The sequence below is a fragment of the Halichoerus grypus genome, chromosome 14 (genome assembly GCF_964656455.1).
Source record: "Halichoerus grypus chromosome 14, mHalGry1.hap1.1, whole genome shotgun sequence".
Lineage (NCBI taxonomy): Eukaryota > Metazoa > Chordata > Mammalia > Carnivora > Phocidae > Halichoerus > Halichoerus grypus.
The window spans coordinates 45,191,482-45,217,192 of NC_135725.1; the positions used below are offsets into that span (position 1 = coordinate 45,191,482).

Genomic DNA, 25,711 nt, shown 5'->3' on the forward strand with positions numbered 1-25,711 from the left:
CAAATATTTTCTCCCATTCTGTGGGTTGCCTTTTCACTCTGGTGATGGTGTCCTCTGATGCACAAAAGCTTTCAATTTTGATGATGTCAGTTTATTCTTTGTTGCCCTGGGTTTTTAGGATCATATCCAAGAACTCGTTGCCAAATCCAATATCATGAAGCTTCTGCTTATGTTTCCTTTTAAGAGTTTTATACATTTAACTCTAAGGTTTAAGTTTTTGATCCCTTTGAATTAATTTTTGTACATGGTGTAAGGTAAAGCTATAACTTCATTTTCTTGCATGTGGCTATCTCGTTTTCCCAGCACAATTAAATGGTCCTGGCATCCATGTTGGAAATCCTTTGACCATATAAGCAAGAGTTTATTTGGGGGCTTTCTATTTTATTCTATTGGTCTATATGTTTGTCTTTATACCAGTACTATAATGTTTCAATTACTATAGATTTGTACTAAGTTTTGAAATCAGGAAGTGTGAAACCCCCAAGTTTGTTCTTCTTTTTCAAAATTGTTTTGGCTATTCAGTATCCTTGAGGGTTAGGGATGGACTTTTCTATTTCTACAAAAAAATAAAAGAAGAAAAAGTCACTGAGATTTTAATAGGGATTGTACTGAATCTATAGTTCACTTGGGGGTATTAACATCTTCACAATATTAAGTTTTCTAATCCATGAACATGACATAGCTTTCCATTTATGTTTTAAATTTTTTAGCAACATTTCGTAGTTTTCAGGGTACACGTTTTTCATCTCCTTGGTTAAATTTATTCTTAAGTATTTTATTCTTTTTGATACTGTTATAAATGGAATTGTTTTCTTAATTTCTCTTTCAGATTATTAGTGTAACATCTGACTCATTTTATTGGCCAAAGTAGTTACATGGCCAAACCCCAAATCAGGAGGTAGGAAATTACAGCCCACCCATCATCGAAGGCCACTGCAAAGTTATATGGCAAAATGAGTCAATGCAGGGAGGAATGAAGAACGGGGTTCTGTACCAATGATATCCCATAAAGAACTTCTTACAGTCAATTTTAGCATTATTTTTCCAGGGCCCTTCAAAGTAGTCTGCTTCAAGCACTTTAACCAAACAATTAGTGTGAAAATGTTAAAAAAAAAAGGGGGGGGGGCGGAGGGACAAAAGGAATGAGCAAAGGAAGGGGATAACAAGATGCCTAGATAAATTGCTGGTGCCCACCTGAACAAGCAGCAGGTATAGAGGAAAGAACACAAGGCAAGGAATCAGAAGGCCTGTCACTTGATCTTAGGAAAGCGTCTTAACATCTCTGGGCCTCAGTTTCCTCCTCCGGCATTAGGCTAGACAATCTCTAAGAACCTTTCCTGTGTTAACCCCGCATCCTATACAAATTCTAACAGTGTTTCCCCCAGAATAGAAAACAAGCCAACATTGGAAAATTCCTTCTCTTACAGATCCATAGGCACACACATCCATGCAGGTAGCCATTCTTTTGTCTCACAGATCTCATCATTTTCTGCCTTACATCTCAGTTTTATTAGTGTGCTTTGTTTTTTATCCAATACCAGCTAGGATCTCCTTGCAAGAGGGAAGATAGTCCTATCTTATCTATCCCAGAACAGTAGACACAAAATCAATATTTTTTAACTGAATTGAGGGAAAGCCACCACTATCTTTAATTTTGAATGATTTATCATATGTTTTAAACATCTATATATTGACAGGATCATATGGTTCTTATTCTTCCTTTTACTAATATGGTGTATCACATTGATTGATTAGCAAATATTGAACCACCCTTGCATCCCAGAAATAAATCCTACTTGATCGTGGTGAGTAATTCTTTTAATGTACTGTTGAATTCAATTTGCTAGTATTTTGTTGAGAATTTTTGCATCCATGTTCATCAAGGATATTGGCCTGTAATTCTCCTTTTTAGTGGAATCTTTGTCTGGTTTTGGAATCAAGGTAATGCTGGCTTCATAGAATACAGCAACCTTTCCTGATAAAAACCCTCAACAAAGTAGGGATAGATAGAACATACCTCAACATCATAAAGACCATATATGAAAGACTCAGCTAGTATCATCCTCAGTGGGAAAAAACTGAGAGCCTTTCCCCTATGGTCAGGAACAAGACAAGAATGTCCACTCACACCATTACTATTTCACAGAGTAAGGGAAGACTTAACCTCAGCAATCAGACAACAAAAAGAAATAAAAATCATCCAAATTGGCAAAGAAGAAGTCAAACTTTCACTATCTATCTAAAGATGACATGACACTCTATGTAGAAAACGCAAAAGACTCCACCAAAAAATTGTTAGAACTCATACATAAATTCAGCAAAGTCATAGGATATAAAATTGGGGGGGGGGAATCGGAGGGGGAGATGACCCATGAGAGACTATGGACTCTAAGAAACAAACTGAGGGTTCTAGAGGGGAGGGGGGTTGGGGGATGGGTTAGCCCAGTGATGGGTATTAAAGAGGGCATGTTCTGCATAGAGCACTGGGTGTTATGCGCAAACAATGAATCATGAAACAGTACATCAAAAACTAATGATGTAATGTATGGTGATTAACATAACATAATAAAAAAAATCAGTGTGCAGAAATCTGTTCCATTTTTATATACCAATAACAAAGCAGCAGAAAAAGAAATCAAGGAATTGATCCCATTTGCAATTGCACCAAAATAATAATATACCTAAAAGTATTCTAACTAAAGGAGTAAAAGATCTAATGATGTACTATATGTTGGCTAATTGAATTTAAATAATAAAAAGAAAGATGCATTCTAAGAAAAGAAGAAGTAAAAGATCTATACTCTGAAAACTATAGAACACATATGAAAGAAATTGAAAAGGACACAAAGAAAGGGAAAGCATTCCATGCTCATGGATTGGAAGAACATTGTTAAAATGGCTATACTACCCAAAGCAATCTACACATTTAATGCAATCCCCATCAAAATACCACCAGCATTTTTCACAGAGCTAGAACAAACAGTCCTAAAATTTGTATGGAACCACAAAAGATCCCAAATAGCCAAAGCAATTCTGAAAAACGAAAACAAAACTGGAGGCCTCATGATTCTGGATTTCAAATATATTACAAAGCTGTAGTCATCAAGATAGTATGGTACTGACACAAAAACAGACACACAGATCAATGGAACAGAATAGAGAACCCAGAAATGGGCCCACAACTATATGGTCAACTAATCATCGACAAAGCAGGAGAGAATATCCAATAGAAAAAAGAGTCTCTTCAACAAATGGTGTTGGGAAAACTGGACAGCAACATGCAGAAGAATGAAGCTGGACCACTTTCTTATACCATACACAAAAATAAATTCAAAATGGATGAAAGACCTTAATGTGAGACAGGAAACCATCAAAATCCTAAAGGAGAACAAAGGCAGAAACTTCTTTGACCTTATCCATAGCAATTTCTTACTAGACAAGTCACCACAGGCAAGGGAAACAAAAACAAAAATGAACTATTGGGACTTCATCAAGATAAAAAGCGTCTGCACAGCAAAGGAAACAACAAAACTAAAAGACAGCCTACAGAATGGGAGAAAATATTTGCAAACAACATATCTAACAAAGGGTTAGTATCCAAAATCTACAAAGAACTTCTCAAACTCAACACCCAAAAAATAAATAACCCAGTTAAGAAATGGGCAGAAGACATGAATAGACACTTTTCCAAAAAGACATCCACATAACTACCAGATACAACACTCATCATCAGGGAAATACAAATCAAAACCACTATGAGATATCATCTTACACCTGTCAAGATGGCTAAAATTACAACACAAGAAACAACAGATGTTGACAAGGATGCAGAGAAAGGGGAACCTCTTGCACTGTTGGTGGGAATGCAAACTGGTGCAGCCACTGTAGAGAATTTCCTCAAAATGTTAAAAATAGAACTACCCTATGATCCATCAATTGCACTACTTACTAGGTATTTACCCAAAGGATACAAAAACACAGATTCGAAGGGATACATGCACCCCAGCGTTCATAGCAGCATTATCAACAATAGCCAAACTATGGAGAGAGCCCAAATGTCCATCCACTGATGAATGGGTAAAGAAGAGGTGGTACACACACACACTCACACACACAAACAATGGAATATTACTCAGCCATTAAAAAGAATGAAATCTTGCCATATGCAACGACATGGATGAGCTAGAGTGTATTATGCTAAGTGAAATCAGTCAGTCAGAGAAAGACAGATACTATAGGATCTCACTCAGATGTGGAATTTAATAAAGAAAACAGATGAACATATGGGAAGGGAGAAAAGAAGGAGAGAGGGAAACAAGCTAAAAGGCACTCCTAATGATAGAAAACAAACAGGGTTGATGGAGGGAGGTGGGTGGTGCATGGGCTAGATGGTGATGGACATTAAGGAGGGCATTTGTGATGATGAGCACTGAGTATTGTATGTAAGTGATGAATGACTGAATTCTACTCCTGAAACCAATATTGCTCTGTATGTTAACTACCTAAAATTTAAATTAAAAAAATAAAAAGTAAACTTCCAAATAAATTCTGTGAAAGCTAAGTTGTTGAGGACACAACAGCAAATTCAGCAAGTACTCTGAATTTAGAGAAACTTGGTTTTTTCTTACAACTGCAATCAGTTTACCTTAGTAATTCTCTGCTACAAACCTTGGGTAGACACAATATCTAAGTTTAATATTTTAGAATTTTAATGTATCAGAGTATGTTCAGTGACTACATAGATAGGTACATGTCCAATGCAGGCTTGGTAAGAGTTGTTAGAAGGCCAAGGTTCTTGACTGACAGAAAAATGAAATCAGTGTTTACAATTGTTTTCCTAGATTCTGTTGAAAAAATTTGGCTTGAAAACCACATACACAGTAAAACAGTGGCAAATATTAGACTTTTACCACTTAAAATTTGATTCTTAACTATTACTATGTAGCATTTTTTTTCCAATTCACTGCATTTGAAGAAGTGATTTCTTTAGTATAAAATCAGTATAGGAACTAATTAACTTGAAAAATGTTCAATGAGTGAATATTAATTGCTTCATTTTTTTAAAAGTTCATACAAGGACATAGAAACAGGCACTTTGTGTACTCCAAGAATTTTTCCTTAATTGAATGAATAATAGTCACCTTCCCAGAATTCCTGAGTAGAAACATCTACTGGCCTGGAAATGGCACACATAAGAAAAATGCCATCGGTAAGGAGACTACACCGTATGTGTGGCTTCTAAGCCACAGAGACACTAAAACAACTTGTCAGATATATATCCCCATTTCACTTTATTAATGGCTTCTCTCTCTTTCATCCTCTCCTTCTAGGCTGTCCCATCAAAGGTCACCCTACCCCCAATATCACCTGGTTCCATGGTGATCAGCCAGTCGCCACTGTCCCAGGACTGACACATCATATCTTGGCAGCTGGACAGATTCTTCAGGTTGCAAACCTTAGTGGCGGGTCTCAAGGGGAATTCAGCTGCCTTGCTCAGAATGAGGCAGGAATGCTCGTGCAGAAGGCCTCTTTGGTGATCCAAGGTAAGAAACCCTTCAGGCTTTGGAGCCAGGCTTAGTTCTTGAATAAGAAAGTCCACCTGAGAATCTAATTCTCTAGTAAAACAAAGTGATTTCTGATCTCAGTGGCTCCTAGAGCATGAAAATCAAAGCGGAACCATGTCTCCGTACAATGAGGCCCTTCAGAAGAGCCACCAGGCTCCATCCCAGCAGAATCTGGAAAAGTCAGTGGGCCCTTCTGCTTCATCATGTTGCTACCACTGAGGGCCAAGGAAACATCATGATATAGCAAAGCCAAGAAAGTTTCATTTATGCTTGCTGAACTAATAAGAATCACACATACACACACACACACACACACACACACACACCCCTACATGCATGCAAGCACACACATGCATGCGTGCAAAGTAGCCTGTTAAACTAATGCAAGTTTTCTCTGTTGGTTTGGTTAAAAAAAAAAATACCTCTTGATCCGAACTGCTTGGCTATTGCCTTCTCTCCGGGAGAGTCAGGCCGCTGCCAGGACCTGCTTATGGGGCTAACGAGTCTTCAGCTGCAGTCATGTGCTAAGTGTTTTGCAGGCACCTTTCCTGTGGTTTGTGCATTAACCTTCCAGGAACACAGGCGGGTCAGAAAGCCCTTGGGAGAAGCCTGGCTTTAGCTACACCAGGAAAAGGTTGTGAATGAACCCAAAACAGTGGGAAACAAACCCAGACTGGGCCTTGTTATAGAAACTAAGTGAGGCTTTCAAGTTTTCCATAGGCTATTTCTCCCTGTGGCCCATGGGTGACTATTTTTAGGGAAAGGAAAATTCTATTGCATGCATTCTAAAATGGGGGATTCTGCGGGAAGGGCCAGAATTTTGTGCCACTGTAGCACACGAGGAGGGAGCAAATGGGTTCTCCCCCTTAAACATCCTCCCCTGCCATTTGGCTTTCTGGACAGGAAAGTCAATGTTGCATTTTCTTGCCAACCCGCCATTCTCTGCTGGAAACCAGAAGCCAGTGCCCATCTGCAAGATTTGTAATCTACGACCTTGCAAATAAGCACTCACAGTTTACCAGCCCACAGTTACTTTTAACAGCTTTCCTACCAGTGAGTCCCAGACCCCCAGATAGAAAATCCACAGAAATTGAATTTCTTCCTGACGTCATTGTCACATGTAAATGAGTGCTCTCTGGGTAGGCTGTTTTTTTGGTAACATTTCCAAAGTTCAACTCAAATGTGCACGTACAAATGTGATTGTTAAGTATCTCTGATATTTTTATATCTCTTTGTTGAAAAAGAAAGTCACTTTCTGGTGACCCACTAGGAAGAAAAAGTACTTGGGAAGTGTATTTAAGCATAAGGACTACAGCCACTGGTTAAGTACTCTGTATGTGCCCGTCCCCGGGCTCCGCCCTTTGCTTTCCTTATATCCAGTCGTCACAGTAACTTTGCAAGGTAGGGGTCTTGTACTCACTTCATGGATAAGCCGACTGAGGCTCCTAGACGCCATGCCACTTGGCTACCTAAGTTGGGAAGGGAGCCCACCGAAGGACAGAGTGTCACTCTCGAGAGCTCCTCGTGCGCACAGAGCATGGGCACTAAAGCATGCAATCCTCTCCTCACCGCCGATGCTCCTCCTGTGACAGATTACTGGTGGTCTGTGGACAGACTGGCAGCCTGCTCGGCCTCCTGCGGTAACAGGGGCGTCCAGCAGCCCCGCCTGCGGTGTCTCCTGAACAGCACAGAGGTCAGCCCCACTCACTGTGCCGGGAAGGTGCGCCCTGCTGTGCAGCCCGTCGCCTGCAACCGGAGAGACTGTCCTTCTCGGTGAGTGTGGCAGGCACGGGCTCAGGCCTCCCCGACCCCAACGCTGGGCCCTGGCTTTTAGTCAAGTCGGTGGCCAGCCTCTGTCCAGTACTGCGGAGGGAGAGACACGGAGTGCGGGCGAGGGGGCCTGCCATCCAAGGCACTGTTCTTTTCTCTAGGCCCCGACTTGCCGGGCCTCTCCACCCTGCAGAAAATATCCCTCAGAATGGGCCTCCTCCCTCGGCAGCTTGCTCCCTCACCACTCAGCGGGCTGAGGACTGCCTGGGGCATCCCAAGTGCCTGAGGAGGTCTGTTCAAGGAGCAGGAACATCCCAGGCCCTAGCCAGAGCTCGCTGGCATCCTGCAATAAGAAATTTGCTCCCTAGGGGCGCCTGGGTGGCTCAGTCATTGGGTGTCTGCCTCCGGCTCCAGTCGTGATCCCAGGGTCCTGGGATCGAGTCCCGCATCGGGCTCCCCGCTCAGTGGGGAGCCTGCTTCTCCCTCTCCCTCTCCCTGCTGCTCTTTCTTTTCTTCGAAGGGGGTTGCATCCTGCGGAAGTCAAAACAAATCTTCCTTTTCTATAGTGGCCTCCATGTTGGATATACGTCCTCTGCCTCTGGCCCCAGAATGACACCCACCGTCTCTGCCCCTTACAGCTTTGAGAAGCTGTGAGTCCCACAGAGCACCCTTCCCCCAGTTTGCAGGCAGTCGCTAAAGGGATAATGGATGGGTGCAGAGCTGGCACCAGCATGGCATCCTGAGCCTGGGGGGACTTGGCTGGGCCTCAGGATGCCCCCTTCCTACCTGTCCGTGGGACTTTCACGTACTGCTCAGGCACCCGCTTTGTGTTTTGCCAGCTGAGTCACAAGGAGCAGCTGAAACCAGGAGAGACTCAATGAAATATGAAACACGCTCATTAATATCAGCAGTTTGACTTGCTGACGGGAAGGTTTCCATGGGAATGATTAATGTCCTTTTATACCCTTCCTGAACTATAACATAGCCATACCTCGCCTTTCTCAAACCCCCCACCCCAGCTCCTGAAAAATTGCTGAAATGTATATTTGGAAATAAAAGTTGATTGAAATGCAGGCCTGACATTCACCAGGGATATAAGGGGCTGGAAGACTGCCCTCACCAAGCTATTTGAAATGAAGACGAAGTTTCGGACGTGCCAAGGACTTTTTGATTTGCTGCGGTGATGGTCAGAGTCAATCAGGCTCATTTACTTCTGCAAATGAAATAATGGCCATGTCGGCTTGGGTTTCAGTGCCCCCAGGAGCTTTACACCACCTCGTGCCTGCTTCCTAAGTGGCTCTGCTCCTGGGGGTTGGAGATCTGCACACAGTCATCTCTCTCCAGGGCCAATGGATCAGGGGGGTTCCATCAAACTAAATAAGTCACAGATCCAGATTCAAAAGGAATTTGCTCCCTGTCTCTGCTACTTGCCTCTCCTTTGACTGGTTTCCCTGCCAGGCTTCTTGGGCACCTCAGCAGCCTTCTCTGAACAAAACAAGGATCGCCCTGGTTGTCTCTGAACAGGGCCGGAGAGTCCTGCTTTGACCCAGGTGATCGTTCCGCCATTTCATTTAGATAAACTTTGTCTCAGGCATTAAAACCCAAGAATGGTCTTTTTCCCTAGATTGAATAAGATGGCTGGAACACCCCAAGGCTTTTCCGTTTCCCCCAAACTGTCCCCCTTTCCCCTTTTCTTTGAGAACTAGCCCACGGTGTAAACATTCGCAGAGAGCCCCTACGGGTTTGTATCTGGACCAAGGATTCCAGCATGTTTCCCAAATTCCAGCTTGGCTTTATGAGACAAGCCATTTGTGCAGTCCTGGTCAGTCTCACTTCTGACGATCCAAATTGTGGCCAGAACCTAACATCCTGAGAAAGGACATGCTCCACATATGTAGCCCTCGAGGAGGTGTAAGGCCTGTGCGCTGTGACTCATGGGAAACTGCTCCACGAAGCCAGAAGGAACTTTGCCTATTTCTCAGGGATTCAACAAAATCCAGTGAGACATGGGTTACCGAAGGTAGAAGAGAGAATGAGTACTAGCAGATAAAACACTGACTCAGGGGAGAGCCAGAGACACAGTGTGGATCTGACTTCCCTAGGAGACTGTCCCCCTTCTGCCATGCACTTGGACGGTTCAGGAAGTCCCACAACCACAGTGCAGCATAACTAGCTAAAGGACTGTCTTCCCAGAGCATTCCCTCTGCAGGCTCGCAGCCTTGGGGGCCAGCGTCACGAGTGAGACAAGTGATGTTCAGACCACTCTTTCAAGATGCACCTTTGCAGTCAATTTCCAAAGGGTATTTGTTTTCTGTGGCTGCAAATTACCACAAACATGGTGGCTGAAAAGAATAGACATTTATTTTCTCACAGTTTGGAAGGCCAGAAATCCACAATCAAGATGTCAGCAGGGCTGCACCCCTTGCCACTTTCTCAAGCCTTTGCCAACTTCTGGTGGCTCCAGGCATCCCTCAGCTCGTGGCCACATCACTCCAGCCTCTGCCTCGGTGGTCACACTGTCTCCTCCTCTAATCTCTCTTTCTCTTCTAAGGACATTTGTGAAGGCAGATAATGTAGGATAATTGCATCTCAAAGTCCTTAATTATATCTGCAAAGCCCCTTTGTCCAAATATGGTAACATTCCCAGCTTCCGGGGATCTGATGTAGATAATCTTTTGGGGGACCATTTTCAGCCTTCCACTCCATGTGTATCATGCCCCGAGATTAGTAGCTGTGTGGTGAGAATAAGGGGATGCCCAGGCTCTTTTTCTGAGAACATATGGCATCATTCCTCTGCCCAAGCCTGACCCTTTGCTCTTCCTCTCCCCAGGTGGATGGTGACCTCCTGGTCCGCCTGTACCCGGAGCTGTGGGGGAGGCGTCCAGACCCGCCGGGTGACCTGCCAGAAGCTGAAAGCCTCTGGGATCTCCACCCCTGTGTCCAATGATCTGTGTACACAGCTCGCCAAACGGCCAGTAGACACCCAGGCCTGCAATCAACAGCTCTGCGTGGAGTGGGCCTTCTCCAGCTGGGGCCAGGTGAGGGGATTTTATTTGAAAGATAAATCTAAAGGTGCGGACCCTGCCACGGTAGGAAGTAAAAGTCCACCACTGCCAATCCTCTGTGATATCAGACCTTTCACATCCCATCTGTCAATCAACTCACCTGCCCAGTGTCCTTCCAAAAGCTTAGTGTTTCTGATGATTCTTCTCTAATACGAACATACGTCCCACAGCCATTACACTTTCCCTATTGATTTCCCTCCCCCCGCCCCAAGCTCATCCCTTTATCAGATTATTAGCCAATCTTCAGCAACCGCTTCTTCAGACTCATTTTCTGTCAGGCTACCTCTTCCCACTGGTTGTCCTATGGGTGATGATGTAAAGCTCTGGTGAGATCCATCTGGGGGGTGCAGGGTTGTTTTGGGCCAGGGGTTCTCAACTGGGTTAGAAACTGGAGAAACTTCTTTAAAAGACCAATGTCCAGGCTGCACCTCCCTGAGATTCTAAGTCAGTTGCTAAGGGGCGGGATCGGAGCATGGGCAATTTTCGAAACTACACGGGAGATTCTGGTATGCAGGCAGCGTAGAGAACCACTCTTCTGAGCCAAGAAGAGTTGAAGCCTAGCTGGATCACTTTGAAACCACCAACTCCTTTCTCAATTCTCAGCCAGAGGATGGCCAAAAAAGTCCCAGGTTTGCTCAACACACAGCAGAAATGGGGGCTCATAGGACCCCAGTAGGGATGGGGCCTCTTCTGGAAATAGGAAGAAACCACAGGACTCTGTCCATTTGAAAAGGAAATTTTATGGTTAGTTATAACTTAAAAAAATTTACACAAACTAAAGATTCTCTATGGGAAGAACAAACCTGAGCAATGATGGACACTATGCCATGACAGAAGCAGCCTCGGAGGGATGGGAGGTGCCGATAGTCACCCTACCATTGATCTCACATCATTTCTGGGCTGGGTGGGACTGAGCACCAGTCAGGAATTCGCATTGTAATTAGAGGCCTAGGCTTTCCCCACTGCAGGTACATAGGCTGTTTAGAGAGAGAGGAGTTTTCCTACTCATCTGACCCCTTCTCTGTTTTAGAATGTTGTTGGCACTGAAAAAACAATCCAGTGTGGTGCTTGGGGGAAGTGACGTAATGGCGTATGCGCAGTTCCCTTCAAAGTCTGTGTTCAGAACCTACCGGGGACCTACTTAGCATCTAAGAGCTGCCTGCCAGGGCTGATAATCAGCTAGTACCCACCCCACCAACGGTGTGGTGACATCTGTTGTTTGTCAGAGGCTGGCACTAATTGCTAGGCTAACCATTCTGATTGGTCAGACATAGTTTGTGATTGGTTGGTGTCTGAAACATGCCATTAAGCTTGGCCTGCTGGGACAGCCCAAAACTACCACAAGGCCCTTGATTCTTTGTGTAACTGTACAAACTAATGTGACGGAATGTCTTGGGCAGCTAGCAACTCGAAACATGTTGGAACTGGCTGTCTACACATTACTGCATTCATGTTCCTCCGTCCCCACCCCGAGGTGTGTACTTTGAAAAACAGTCAGTTGGAACTTCCCATTAAGTTAATATACTGTGGCCATCTCTAATGAAGATCAAATGTTATTTGGAGGAAATCTGGCCACAGAATTCACTTGCAATCCATAAGCCATTTGTGTCCCAGGTGAGTCCAGGGATAATGCTCAACACCGGCCAATCAACACACTCGGCCTAAGGCTCCTTTTTGGCACCCTTACCAACCCCCCTCATTTCCAGTGACCTAATGTATGTGCTTCATAATCAAAGAGGCATGAGCTCCCTTTTGCTCTGATGCCTGGGGGATATCATCTTTCTCTTACCTGGAAAAGCCCACTTCTGCTAGCTTTCATTCTGCCCAAGGCAGCTCTGCTTCTAGGCCTTCAAGGCTTACTGGCAGTTTGTGAAATTACAATTAGGAACAGACCTGGCTTCACACGGGAGATGTTTCTGCATTGTATCATTGAGGTGACTAAAGGGGATATACATCGTGCACGTTGATCATTCTCAGTGATTACTTTTTCTAAAAGAGAGAAAAAAGGTCCTTCCCCCTTTCTTGCCTTCAAACAACATTCTCATCCCCTTCTTTCTTCTAATACCCTCTAGGCAAGTATGTCTCAAGCTTTAATGTGAATCACTTGTGGATCTTGTCAAAAATGCAAATTCTGATATGGCAGGTCTGGGCAGAGCCTTAGATAATGAATTTTTTTTTGAGGTATAATTGACATATACCCATTATATTAATTTCAGGGGTATAACATGATTTGATATTTGTATACATTGCAAAATGATCACAATAAATCTAACATCCATCACCATACATACTTAGAAAAAAACTTTTTCTTGTGATTTTAAGATTGAGTCTCAGCAACTTTAAGATATACAATACAGTATTATTAACTATAGTCACCATGCTGTACCTTGCATCTCCAGGACATGTTTACTTTATAACTGGAAGTTTGTACCTTTTGACCCCTTCCACATATTTCACCTACCCCCACCCCCCACCTCTGGCAACCAAGTCTATTCTCTGCATTTATTATGGTTGGGGGGAGGGGTTGTTGTTTAAATTTCACATATGAAATTATACAGTATTTGTCTGTCTGCCTTATTTGACTTTTGTGCCCTCAAGGTCTATACATGCCATCACTAATGGAAAGATGTCATTCTTTTTTATGGCTAAATAATATTCCTCTGTGTGTGTGTGTGTGTGTGTGTGTGTGTGTGTGTATACACCACATTTCCTTTATCCATTCATCCACTGATGGATACTTAGGTTGTTCTGTATCTTGACTGTTGTAAATAATGCTGCAATGAACATGAGGGTCATATATCTTTCAAGTTAGTGTTTTCATTTTTTTTTTTTTATAAATACCCAGAAATAGAATTGCTGGTTGATATGGTAGGTCTATTTTAAATTTTTGAGGAACCTACATACTGGTTTTTATAGTGGCTGCACCAATTTACATTCTCACCAACAGTGCATAATGGTTCCCTTTTCTCCACATCCTCACCAACATTTATTTCTTGTCTTTTTGGTACTGGCTATTCTAACAGGAATGAGGTGATATCCCACTGTGGTTTGGATTTGTATTTCACTGATGCTTGGTAACCTTGAGCACATTTCCATGCACCTGTTGACCATTTGTATGTCTTCTTAGGGAAAATGTCTATTCAGATCCTCTGCCTTTTTTAAATTGCATTGTTTGGTTTTCTGCTATTGAGTTGTAAAAGTTCTTTATGTATTTTGGATATTAACCCCTTATATGATTTGCAGATATCTTCTCCCATTCAGTAGGTTGCCTTTTCATTTTGTTGATGGTTTCCTTTGCCGATGTAGTCCCACTTGTTTACTTTTGCTTATGTTGCCTTTGCTTTTCCTGTCAGATTCAAAATATAATTGCCAAGAATGATGTCAAAGAGCTTACTGCCTATGTGTTCTTGGATTTCTGTGATTTCAAAAATTATGTTCAAGTCTTTAATCCATTTTGAGTGAAATTTTCTGTATGATGTAAGAGTAGTCCAATTTCATTGTTTTGTATCTGGCTATCCAGTTTTCCCAGCACCATTTATTGAAGAGACTGTCCTTCCTCCCTTGTATATTCGGGGCTCCTTTGTCATAAATTAATTAACTATATATATGTGGGTCTAATTCTGGGCTCTCTATTCTGTTCCATTGACCTGTGTGTCTGGTTTTATGCCAAACCATACTGTTTTGATTACTATAACTTTTTAATAGTTTGTAAGCAGGGAGCATGATGCCTCCAGCTTTTGTGTTCTCTCTCAAGATTGCTTTGGCTATTTGGGGTCTTTTGTGGTTACATACAAATTTTAAGATTGATTTTTCTATTTCTGTGAAAAATGTCATGGGAATTTTGACAGGAATTGCATTTAATGTGTAGATGCTTTGAGTAGTATGAACATTTTAACAGTATTGATTCATCCAATCCACAAACACAGAATATCTACTTACATCTTCTTCAATTTCTTTCACTCGTGTCATAGTTTTCAGTTTACAGGTCTTTTACCTCCTTGAGTAAATTTATTCCTAGATATTTCTTTTTGATACAATTACAAATGGGATTATTTTAATTTCTCTGAATTTGTTATTAGTCTAGAAATACAATAGACTTTTTTTATTGATTGCATATCCTACAACTTCACTGACTGGTTTGTTCTAAATGGTTTTGGGGGCTCTTTAAGGTTTTCTATATAAAATGTCATCTGCACGTATAGTGACAGTTTTACTTCTTCCTTTCTAATTTGGATGCCTTTTATTTCTTTCTCTTGACTAATTGCTCTGACTAGGACTGCCTATACTATATTGAGTAAAAGTAGCAAAAGTGGGCATCCTTGTCTTGTTTCTGATCTTGGAGGAAAGGCATTCAGCTTTTCACCTTTGAGTATGTTACCTATGGGCTTGTCATAGGAATTATTTTGTTGAGGTACATTCTCTCTATGCCTACTTTTTTTGCTATTTTATTTTTTATTATTGAAGTATAGTGACATACAATGTTCTATTAGTTTCAGGTGTACAACATAGTGATCCCACAATTCTATACACTACTCAATGCTCACCACAATAAGTGCAGTCACCAGCTGTCACCATACGTTACAATATTATTGACTATATTCCTTTATGATGTACTTTTCATCTCCATGATTTGTGTTTTATAACTGAAAGTTTGTACTTCTTAATCCCTTTCATCTATTTCGCCCATCACCCCATTTACCTCCCCTTTGGCTATCAACAGTTTGTCCTCTGTATTTAAATGTCTGGCTTTGGTTTGGTTTGGTTTGTTTTTCAGATTCCACATTTAAGTCAAATCATATGGTATCTGTCTTTCTCTGTCTCCTTTGTTTCGCATAGCATGATATCCTCTAGGTCTGTCCATGTTGTTGCACATGGCAAGATTTCATTGCTTTTTATGGCTGAGTTATATTCCATTGTATAGGTATATACCACATCTTTATCCATTCATCTATCAGTGGACACTTGGGTTGATTCCATATCTTAACTACCATAAATAATGCTGCAATAAATATAGAGGTGCATACATCTTTTTGAATTTGTGTTTTCATGATTTTTGGGTAAATACTCAGTAGTGGAATTACTGGATCATATGGCATTTCTATTTTTAATTTTTTGAGATCTCCTATACTGTTTTCCACAGTAGTTATACCAATTTACATTCTCACCAGCAATGCACAAGGGGCTCCCTTTTCTCCACATCTTTGCCAACACTTGTTATTTCTTATCTTTTTCATACTAGGCATTCTGACAGGTATGAGATGATATCTCATTGTGGTTCTGATTTGCATTTTCCTGATTAATGATGTTGAGCATCTTTACATGTGTCTGTTAGCCATCTGTGTATCTTCTTTGGCAAAATGTCTATTCAGGTTCTCTGCCCATTTTTTCATGGGTTTTGTGTGTATGTATTGACTTGTATAAGTTATTTTTGATATTAACCCCTTATTGGATATATTATTTGCAAATGTCTTCTCCCATTCACTAGGTTGCCTTTTTGTTTTGTTGATGGTTTCCTTGACTGTGCAAAAGCTTTTTATTTTGGTGTAATCTCAATCATTTATTTTGGCTTTCCTTTCTCTTGACTAAGGATACATATTCATAAATATCTTCCTAAGGTTGATGTCCAAGAGATTTCTGCCTGTTTTCTTTAAGGAGTTTTATAGTTTCAAGTCTCAAATGTAGGCCTTGAATCCATTTTGAGTTAATTTTTGTGTATGATATAAGAAAGTGGCCCAGTTTCATTCTTTTGCATGTAGCTGTCCACTTTTTCCAGCACCCTTCATTGAAAAAAACCTCTTTTCCCCCATTGTATATTGTTGTATCCTTTGTTGAAAATTGACCGTATAAGTGTGGGTTTATTCCTAGCCTTTCTATCTGTTCTGTTGATCTTTATGTTTACTTTTGTGCCTTACTGCTTTGATTATTATAGCTTTGTAGCGTATCTTAAAATCAGGAATTGTGAGGGCGCCTGGGTGGCTCAGTTGGTTAAGCGACTGCCTTCAGCTCAGGTCATGATCCTGGAGTCCCAGGATCGAGTCCCGCATCTGGCTCCCCACTCAGTGGGGAGTCTGCGTCTCCCTCTCACCCTCCCCCCTCTCATGCTCTCTCTCACTCTCTCTCTCTCAAATAAATAAATAAAATCTTAAAAAAAAAAAAATCAGGAATTGTGATACCTCCAGCTTTGTTCTTCTCTCTCAAGATTGCTTTGGATATTCAATGTCTTTTTTGGTTCCATACAAATTTTAGGAATATTCTAGTTCTGTGGAAAATGCTATTGATATTTTGATGGGGATTATATTTAATAGGTAGATTGCTTTGGGTACTATGGATATTTCAACAATATTCTTTCAATCTGTGAGCATAGTATACCTTTCCAGTTGTCATCTTCAGTTTCTTTCATCAATGTCATAGTTTTTAGAGTACAGGTCTTAACTTCGTTGGTTAAATTTATTCCTAGATTTTTTGTGTGTGTGTGAAATTGTAAATGGTATTGTTTTCTTAATTTTTCTTTCTGCCACTTTATCAGTGTATAGAAAAGCAACCAATTTCTGTGTATTAATTTTGTATCCTGTAACTTTATGAATTTATTCTAATAGCTTTTGGTAGCATCTTTAGGGTTTTCTATATATGGTATTATATGTCATCTGTGAAGAGTTTTCTTTCTTCTTTACCAATTTAGATTCCATTTATTTCTTTTTCTTCTCTGATTGCTGCAGCTAAGACTTCCAGTACTAGGTTGAATAAAAGTGGTGAGAGTGGACATCTTTGTCTTGTTCCTTATCTTAGAGGGAGAGCTTTCAGTTTTTTACCATCGAGCATGATGTTAACTGTGGGTTTTTCATACACGGCTTTTATTATGTTGAAGTACATTCCGTATATTCCCTCTAAACCCACTTTGGTGAGAGTTTTTCTCATGCATGGATATTGTATTTTGTGAAATGTTTTTCCTGCATCTATTGAGATTATCATAAGATTTTGTGATGTATCACATTGGTGATTTGCAAATATTGAACTGCCCTTGCTTCTCTGGAATAAATCCCTCTAAACTGTGGTGAATGATCTTTTTTTAATATAGTTTTAAATTTGGTTTCCTAATATTTCAAGGATTTTTTTCATCTATGTTCCCCAGGAATGCTGGCCTGTAGTTTTCTTTTTTTGTAGTGTCTTTTGTCTGGTTTTGGTACCAGAGTAATGCTGGCCTTGTAGAGTAAGTGTGAAAGCTTTCCTTTTTCTTCTATTTTTTTTTTTTTGAATAATTTGAAAAGAATAGGTATTAATTCTTCTTTAAAAGTTGGGTAGAATTTTTTTGTTGGGAATTTTTGATTACCAAATTCAATTTCATTACTAGTAATTGGTCTGTTCAGATTTTATATTTCTTCCTGATTCAGTTTCAGAAGACTGTATATTTTTGGGAATTTACCCATTTCTTCTAGGTTTGTTGGCATCTAATTTTTCATAGTATTCTCTTTATAATTCTTTGCATTTCTGTGGTGTCAGTTTCTGCATTTTTTCTAATTTTGAGTCCTTTTATTTCTTGATGAGTCTGGGTAAAAGTTTATCAATTTCATTTATCTTTTCAAAGAACCAGCTCTTGGTTTTGTTGATCTTTTCTTTTTTTTTTTTAATTTCCACTTATTTCCACTCTATTATATCCTTATTCCTACTAACTTTGGAAAAAGAACAAAGCCCAGTTTCTTTAGGTATAAGGTTAGATTGAGATTTTTCTTGTTTCTCATGATAGGCCTATATTACTATAAACTTTCTCTTAGAACTGTATTTTCTGTGTCCCAGAGATTTTGGACTGTTGTGTTTCATTTTCATTCACCTCTTTGTTGTTTTATTTTTGTTTGATTTTTCTCTTTAATTTATTCATCGACCTATTGGATGTTTAGTAGCATGTTGTTTAGCCTTCATGTCTTTGTTTTTCCATTTTTTTATTGTAATTGATTTCTAGTTTCATACCATTGTGGTTGGAAAAGATGCTTGATAGGATTTTAATCTTATTAAATTTATAGAGACTTGTTTTGTGGCCTAACATGTTATCTGTCCTAGAGAATGTTGAATGTGTATTGTTTTTTGTTTGTTTTTGGTTTTGTTTTTGAACGGAATGTTCTGTATATCTGTTAAGCCCACCTGGCCTAATATGTCATTCAAAGCCATTGTTTCCTTGTTGATTTTCAGTCTGGATAATCTAGCCATAGAGGTAAGTGGAGTATTAAAGTCCCCTACTATTATTGTATTACTGTCAATTTTTCCCTTTATGTCTGTTAATATTTGTTTTATATACTTTTATGCGCCTATGTTGGGTGAATACATATTTACAATTGTCACATCATCTTGTTGGATTAATCCTTTTATCATTACATAATGCCCTTCTTTGTCTCTTGCTATACTTTTTGTTTTAAAGTCTGTTTTGTCTGATATATCTTTTTCCATTCCTTCACTTTCAGCCCATGTTTTTTGGTCTGAAGTGAGTCTCTTGTAGACAGCATATAGATAGGTTTTTTTTTAATCCATTCAATCACACTATTCTTTCTGTTGGAACATTCAGTCCTCTTACACTTAATAACTGATAGGTATGTACTTATTGCCATTTTGGTTTTCTAGTTCTTTTCTGTTCCTTTCATCTTCTGCTCTCTTTCCTTATAGTTTGATGGCATTATTCAGTGTTATGCTTGGATTCCTTCCTCTTTGTTTTTTGTGTATACATGTTAGGTTTTTAATTTGTAGTTACCATTGAATTCATATATAACATCTTAGGTGTATAGCAGTCTATATTAATTTGATGGTCGCTTAAATTCAAACACATCCTAAAGCCACTAAATTTTTATTCCCCCTCCACATTTTATATCATATTTTACATCTTTTTATTTTGTGTATCCCTTGACTAATTTTTGTAGATAATTATGATTTTACTACTTTTATGTTTTAACCTCCACACTGGCTTTATAAGTAATTATCTACTACCTTTACTATATGTTCATTTTTACCACTGAAGTTTTTTTCTAGTATGGCCCCTTCTTCCCACTTAAAAAATTCCCTTTAGTGTTTCTTGTAAGGCTGATTTATTGGTGATGAATGCTTTTAAATTTTGCCTGGAAAACTCTCTTTTTCTCCTTCAATTCTCAACAATAACCTTGCCAAGTATTCTTTGTTGTAGATTTTTTTTTTCCTTTCAGCACTTTGAATATATCATGCCATGCTCTTTAGACCTGCAAAGTTTCTGCTAAAAAAATCAGCTGACAGCCTTATGAGATTTCCCTTGTATATAACAGTTTGCTTTTCTCTTGCTTTTTTTAAGATTCTTTATCTTTAATCTTTGCCATTTTAATTATTGCATGTCTTGGTGTGAACCTCCTTAGATTCATCTTATTTGGGGATCTGCTTCCTAGACTTAGATGTCTGGGAAGTTTTCTGTCCCCTCCTTCTGGGATCCTCACTTAAAATTGCTCTTCAGCTTGGTTGCTTCCATTACCCTATCTTCCAGATCTCTGAACCATTCTGCATTTTCTAATCTGTTGATTCTCTTTAGTGTATTTTTCATTTCAGTGCTTGAGTTGTTTTTTTTTTTATATTTTCTTTTTGTTGAAATTCTCCCTGAGCTCAACTCTTTTCTCAAGTCTAGTATCTGTACCACCATTACTTTGAACTCATTTAGCTTTTCATCTGTGGTTTTGTCTTGTTTTTTTCAAAGAAACAACTTGTTCTTTCATTTAGGACATATTACTCATGTAAGTGGGGTGTTAAAGTCCCCTACTATTATTGTATTACTGTCAATTTCTCCCTTTAGATCTGTTAATATTTGCTTTATATATTTAGGTACTCCTATGTTGGGTGTATAAGTATTTACAAATGATATATCCTCTTGCTGGATTGACCTCTTTATCATTATGTAATGCCAATCTTTGTACTACAGTGTATTTTGTCTGCTCTAAGTATAGCTACCCCTGCTTTCTTCTGGTTTCCATTTACATGGATTATCTTTTCCATCCCTTCACTTCCAGTGTGTGTCTTTACTTCTGAAGTGAGGCTCTTATGGGCAGCATTTAGATAGGTCTTGGTTTTTTTTATCCATTAAATCACCCTCCGTCTTTTAATTAGAGCATTTATAATTGATTTACACTTAACATAATTGGTATGTGTGTACTTACTGCTTTTTTTATAGTTCCTATCTCTTCCTTTCTTCCTTTGTGGTTTGATGACTTTATTGATATGCTTAGATTTCTTTATCTTGTGTGTATCCACCATAGGCTTTTGCTTTGTGGTTACCATGAGGTGTACATATAACAACATACCTATAACAATCTATTCTAAGTTGATACCAACTTGTTTGATTCCATTCTAAAGCTCTACCTTTTTACTCTCTCCCCATTTTGTTTTTGATGTGATATTTTACATCTTTTTCTCCTGTGATCCCTTAACTAATTAATTATTGCAGTTGAGTTATTTTTACTTTTGTCTTTTGTACTTCATACTAGGTTTATAAGTATTAATCCACTACCTTTTCTATATATTTATCTTTACCAGCGAGTTTTTACTTTCATGTTTTCTAGTTACTAATTAGTGCCCTTTGGTTTTAGTGTGAAGCTGACCCTTTGACATTTTTTGTTTATATTATGCATTCTTATGTAAATGTTTTTAAAATTGAATATCTTCTTGTGAGATTTCTTTTGCTACTGAAGATGTTTTTATTTTTTAATTGAAATATAATTGACATATGATATCTTCTTCTAACATTTGTTTTAAGGCTGGCTAATTGTGAACTCCTCTAGCTTTGGCCTGTCTGAAAAACTTTCTCTCTCCCTCAGTTCTAAATAATAACTTTGCCAGGTAGAGTATTCTCAGTTGGGAGTTTTTTTCTTTCAGCAGGTGAGACGACAATGACACAGTATATTCAATGTTTTTGCTAAAAAAAAAAATTGGAGAAAACCCTGATAGTCTTATCAGGGTTCCCTTGTATGTAACAGGTTGTGGGGTTTTTTTTTTTTTCTTCTTACTACTTTTAATAGTCTCCTTATCTTTAAATTTTGACATGTTATTTATAATAGGTCTTGGTGTGGGCCTCTTAAGATTCATCTTCTTTGGAATTCTTGGGGTTTCCTGGATCTGATTATCTGGTTCCTTCCTTCCCCAGGTTAGATTTCTTAAGAAGTTTTCTTCTCCTTTTTCTCTCTGTTCCTTCTGCATCCTCTTTGAAGCAAATATTGGTCCATTTGCTGTTGTCCTGTAAACTATCTTCAGGCAGTTATTTCATTCTTTTTGCTCCTGTGATTGGATGAGTTCCACTGCCTATTTTTGAGATGACTGGTCCTTCTGCTTCAGAACCCCTCTATTATATTTATCAGCTTTAGTTACTGTGTTCTTCAGCTTTCACTTCTATTTGGTATTTTCTATCTCTTTTTGAAGTTTCTCACAATGTTGATCTATCTTTATTCATCCATGCTGGATTTCTAAAAGCTTTTTTAAAGAAAGAGTAGCAAGATTTGAAGTATTACAAGTTAGAGGGTACTGCTTGATCTCACAATCCTGTTGGTATTTTCCTATTGGTGATAGTGTTGGGATGTGCTTCAAGCTATGGATGCCCTCCAAACCTCCACATTCCACTCTTGTGAGAATGAAAATGGTAATGGTTTCTGACAAGAAAATCCTTTTGGAATAGTGTCATGCAAATATATGTTCTTTCATGTGCCTACTTCTTTGAAGTCTATGGAAACCATGCTGGTGTCTAAGACCACTTTCTCAGCTCTAACAATCTGGCTTCATGTAATAATTCAACTTTCTTTTTCACCTGTCTTGGGTGGGGAATGTGTTCCATTCAAGCATGTGTGAAGGAATGAAACTGAAAGCAGCCCCAGAATGTTAGAAATATAAATGTGGCTGGAAAACAGGTGCCAGATCATGAGTAATCTAATCTAGTATGCTCTATGAGGAGTTTGGATTTTATTATGAATGCCACCTTGTTTGACTTTTAAAAGATTATATATTTAGCAGCATAGTATCGAGAAGTGACAAGAGTGGACAAAGAGAAACTACTGGAGAAATGGTGCTGATAGAAATGAAGGCAATGGAGAGACCTCATAGATTCTATGAAAATTTGATTCACATGGCTTCAGTAGTGCTTGGATATCACAGATGAGGAAGAAGCTGACACATTTATAAATGGACTGAACTAGGTAGGAAAACAGAAATAAGAGGGTGAATTGGGTAAGAAATTGTTTCAAACCTGTTTAGTATTATTTGTGAAATATCCCATTAGATATTTTCATTCAGCAGTTGGATGTTGATCTGGCACTTAAAAGGGTAGTGTAACCTAAGAGGAGGGAAAGCATGAGATGCACAGGATAGAACCTTCGGGAACACTAATTGGCAGAAACAGGAGGGGGAAGAAAGATAATATAATGAGTAGAAAAAGAAAGTATATTCACGGAGAGTAACAAAGGAGTTTCCAGAAAGAAGGAAGGATCGGGGTAGCAACAAACAAGAAAAGGTAAATATTATCTGGTACCCAAGGGAACCTGAGTGACAGGCAGTTAGTTACTGGCAACTTGTGAAGGGCAGTTTCAGTATGTCAATGGGCAATTAAGTCAAATCAGCAGTGAGTAATTTCCAGTTGTGGTCAAAGAACATCAGCAAAATGACAAACTAGGTAGCCCTAAGTTCCCATTCCCCCATGGAAACATCAAAAAACAAATTGGCTGAACTAACCCTATAGAGGTAAAAGCCTACAACAACAAAGCAAACAAACACCCAAATAAAAATCTACCTTTAAGAAAGTAGGAAATTTGGGGGCATTTTCATTCATCCTTCCCCACCCTCGCCTCAGCATGGCACAGTCTCAGCCTCGAGGCAGCAGCAGTCCATTTCCCTCCCTCAATCCATAGGGAGCACAGAAAACCCTATCTGCAATGTTCTAACCTATCAGGGAATCACCTAAAAGAATGGTCTCTGTCTCAACTAAGATCTCAAATGGGGGAAGCAGCCACTGCTTGTGAAAGCTGAAGGAGGACTACAGACCTGCAGACACCTGGAGCAAGAGATTCCAGATAAAGACATAAAATAGACCACCGAAGGCCCTGAGAACTTGGGGTGAGATACCCTAGGAAATTAAGACATTAGAAAGCAGACATATATATAGGGAAATTGAGAAAACTACATGCAAGGCCCAGGCAAGACATATGCTCACAGAGAAGACCTGAGCGTATCCTAAGCTTTCATTGCAGACTGATGCCCAGGCTCAGAGCACACCCAGCTAATCAATCAGTGGAGGAGTGCCCAGGCACAGAGTATATACAAAAACTGGGAGAGAGGTTTTTTTTCAACTGTTATTTAAGAAGGAAAATTCACAAATATTGGGAAATTGGAAAATACGAGATGCAGAGAACACAGTGCTCAGAGGAAAAAATATATATATTTATAAATGCTTACATTAAAAAAGAAAGACTTCAAAAAACAACCTAACTTCCAGCGTTAAGGAACTAAAACAATAAGAGCAAACTAAAGCTGGTAAAAGAAAGGAAATAATATCTATAAATAGAAAAATCAATGAAACCAGAAGTTGGTTCTTCCAGAAGATCTACAGAATGGACCAACTTTTAGCTACACTAAGAAAAAAACCAGAAAACTCAAATTATTAAAATCTGAAATAAAAGTGGTAATACATCAATACTATGAACAACAGTACACCAACAAATTGAATAACCGAGATATAATAGACAATTTCCTAGAAACACACAACCCATTAAGACCAGATTGTAAGGAAGTAGAAATACGCATAGACCTATAACTAATAGGGAGTTTCAATCAATCAGTAGGAATAGCCCTGGCCCAAATGTCCTTACTGGTGAATTCTACCTAATATTTAAAGAAGAATTTATGCCTAAATTTATTCCTCCTAAAAATTGAAAGGGAGGTAATACTAACAATCCCTAACTCATTCTGTGAGGGCAGGATTACTCTGATACCAAAGCCAGAGGAAGGCAGTACAAGAAAACTAAAGACCAATATCCCTTTTAATTATTGATGCAGAAATTCATGTGGTGAAAAGATACGATTTCCTTTTTTTTTTTTTAATTTATTAAGATTTGTTTTGTGGCCTAAGATGAAAAAAAAATGTGTATTCTGCTCTGGTTGGGTAGAGTTTTGTGTATAGGTCTCTTAGGTCCAACTGGACTATAGTCTTGTTAAATTATTTATTGCTCTTTTGGTTGTCCTATCCATTATTGAAAGTGGGGTATTTTAGTGTCCAATTATTACTGTAGAACTGTCTATTTCTGTCTTCAGATGTCAATGTTTAATTCATGCGTTTTGGAGGTTTGGTGCTTATGCATATATGTTAATAGTTGTTATAGCTTGGCCTTTTATCAATATATTTTCTTATTAGGATAGCCACCGCAGCTCTCTTTTGGTTACTATTTTGCATGGAATATCTTTTTCCATACTTTACTTTTACTTTCAGTGTCGCTTGTGGAGAGGTTAAAAAAAAAATCAAAATCTAAGCTTTTAAGCTAATATCTGCCTTTTAAGTGGGGAGTTTTTTTCCCTTTTAAATTAATGATAAGGAAGGACTAAGTTTTTCCACTTTGGAATGTGTTATGGCTTCCTTCCCCACTTCATTCTCTCCATTACTGCAGACTCAACAAAATACTAGCAAATGAAATATAGTGGCATATTAAAAGGATTACAAACCTTCAGGTAGGGTTTATTCTTGTAATATAAGGATGGTTCAACATATGATAATTAACCATGATAATATACCATATTAGCAGAATAAAAGGAAAAAAAACACATGATCTCAACTGATGCAGAAAAAGTCTTTGCTGAAATTCAAAATCCTTTTGTGATAAGAACTCAACAAACTAGTAATAAAAAGAAACTACCTCAAAATAATAAACACCATTTATGAAAAATCCACAGCTAAAAAAACCCCATAGCTATCATAGTCAGTAGTGAAGACTGAACACTTTCCCCTAAGATGAGGAAGACGACAAGAATGCAATGTTTACCACTTCCATTCAACATACAATTGGAAGTTCAGAGCAATTAGGCAAGAAAAAGAAAGAAAAGCCACCCAAATTAGAAAAGAAGTGATAATTATCTCTGTTATAGATGACACAATCTCATATGTAAAAACCCTAAAAAATCCCAATACCAACACCAGAATAAATCTCTTGGAGCTAATAAATTCAACAAAGTTGCAAGATACAAAAATTAGAAATCAGTTGCGTATCTATACATGAATTATGAACAATCTGAAAAGGAAATTAAGAAAATCATACTATTCACCCATCAAAAAGAATGAAACATTGCCATTTA

At 39.0% G+C, this 25,711-nt stretch overlaps 1 protein-coding gene across 2 annotated transcripts in view; it reads left to right on the forward strand.

The window, feature by feature from the left end:
- ADAMTSL1 (ADAMTS like 1) overlaps window positions 1–25,711 on the forward strand; it is a 904,085-nt gene that overhangs the window by 869,864 nt on the left and 8,510 nt on the right. For both annotated transcript variants that reach the window (XM_078061266.1, XM_078061267.1), the window contains 3 exons: window positions 5,331–5,543; window positions 7,157–7,337; window positions 10,165–10,372. In XM_078061266.1, coding sequence (XP_077917392.1) covers window positions 5,331–5,543; window positions 7,157–7,337; window positions 10,165–10,372 — 602 coding nt within the window. The remainder of the gene's footprint in view (window positions 1–5,330; window positions 5,544–7,156; window positions 7,338–10,164; window positions 10,373–25,711) is intronic.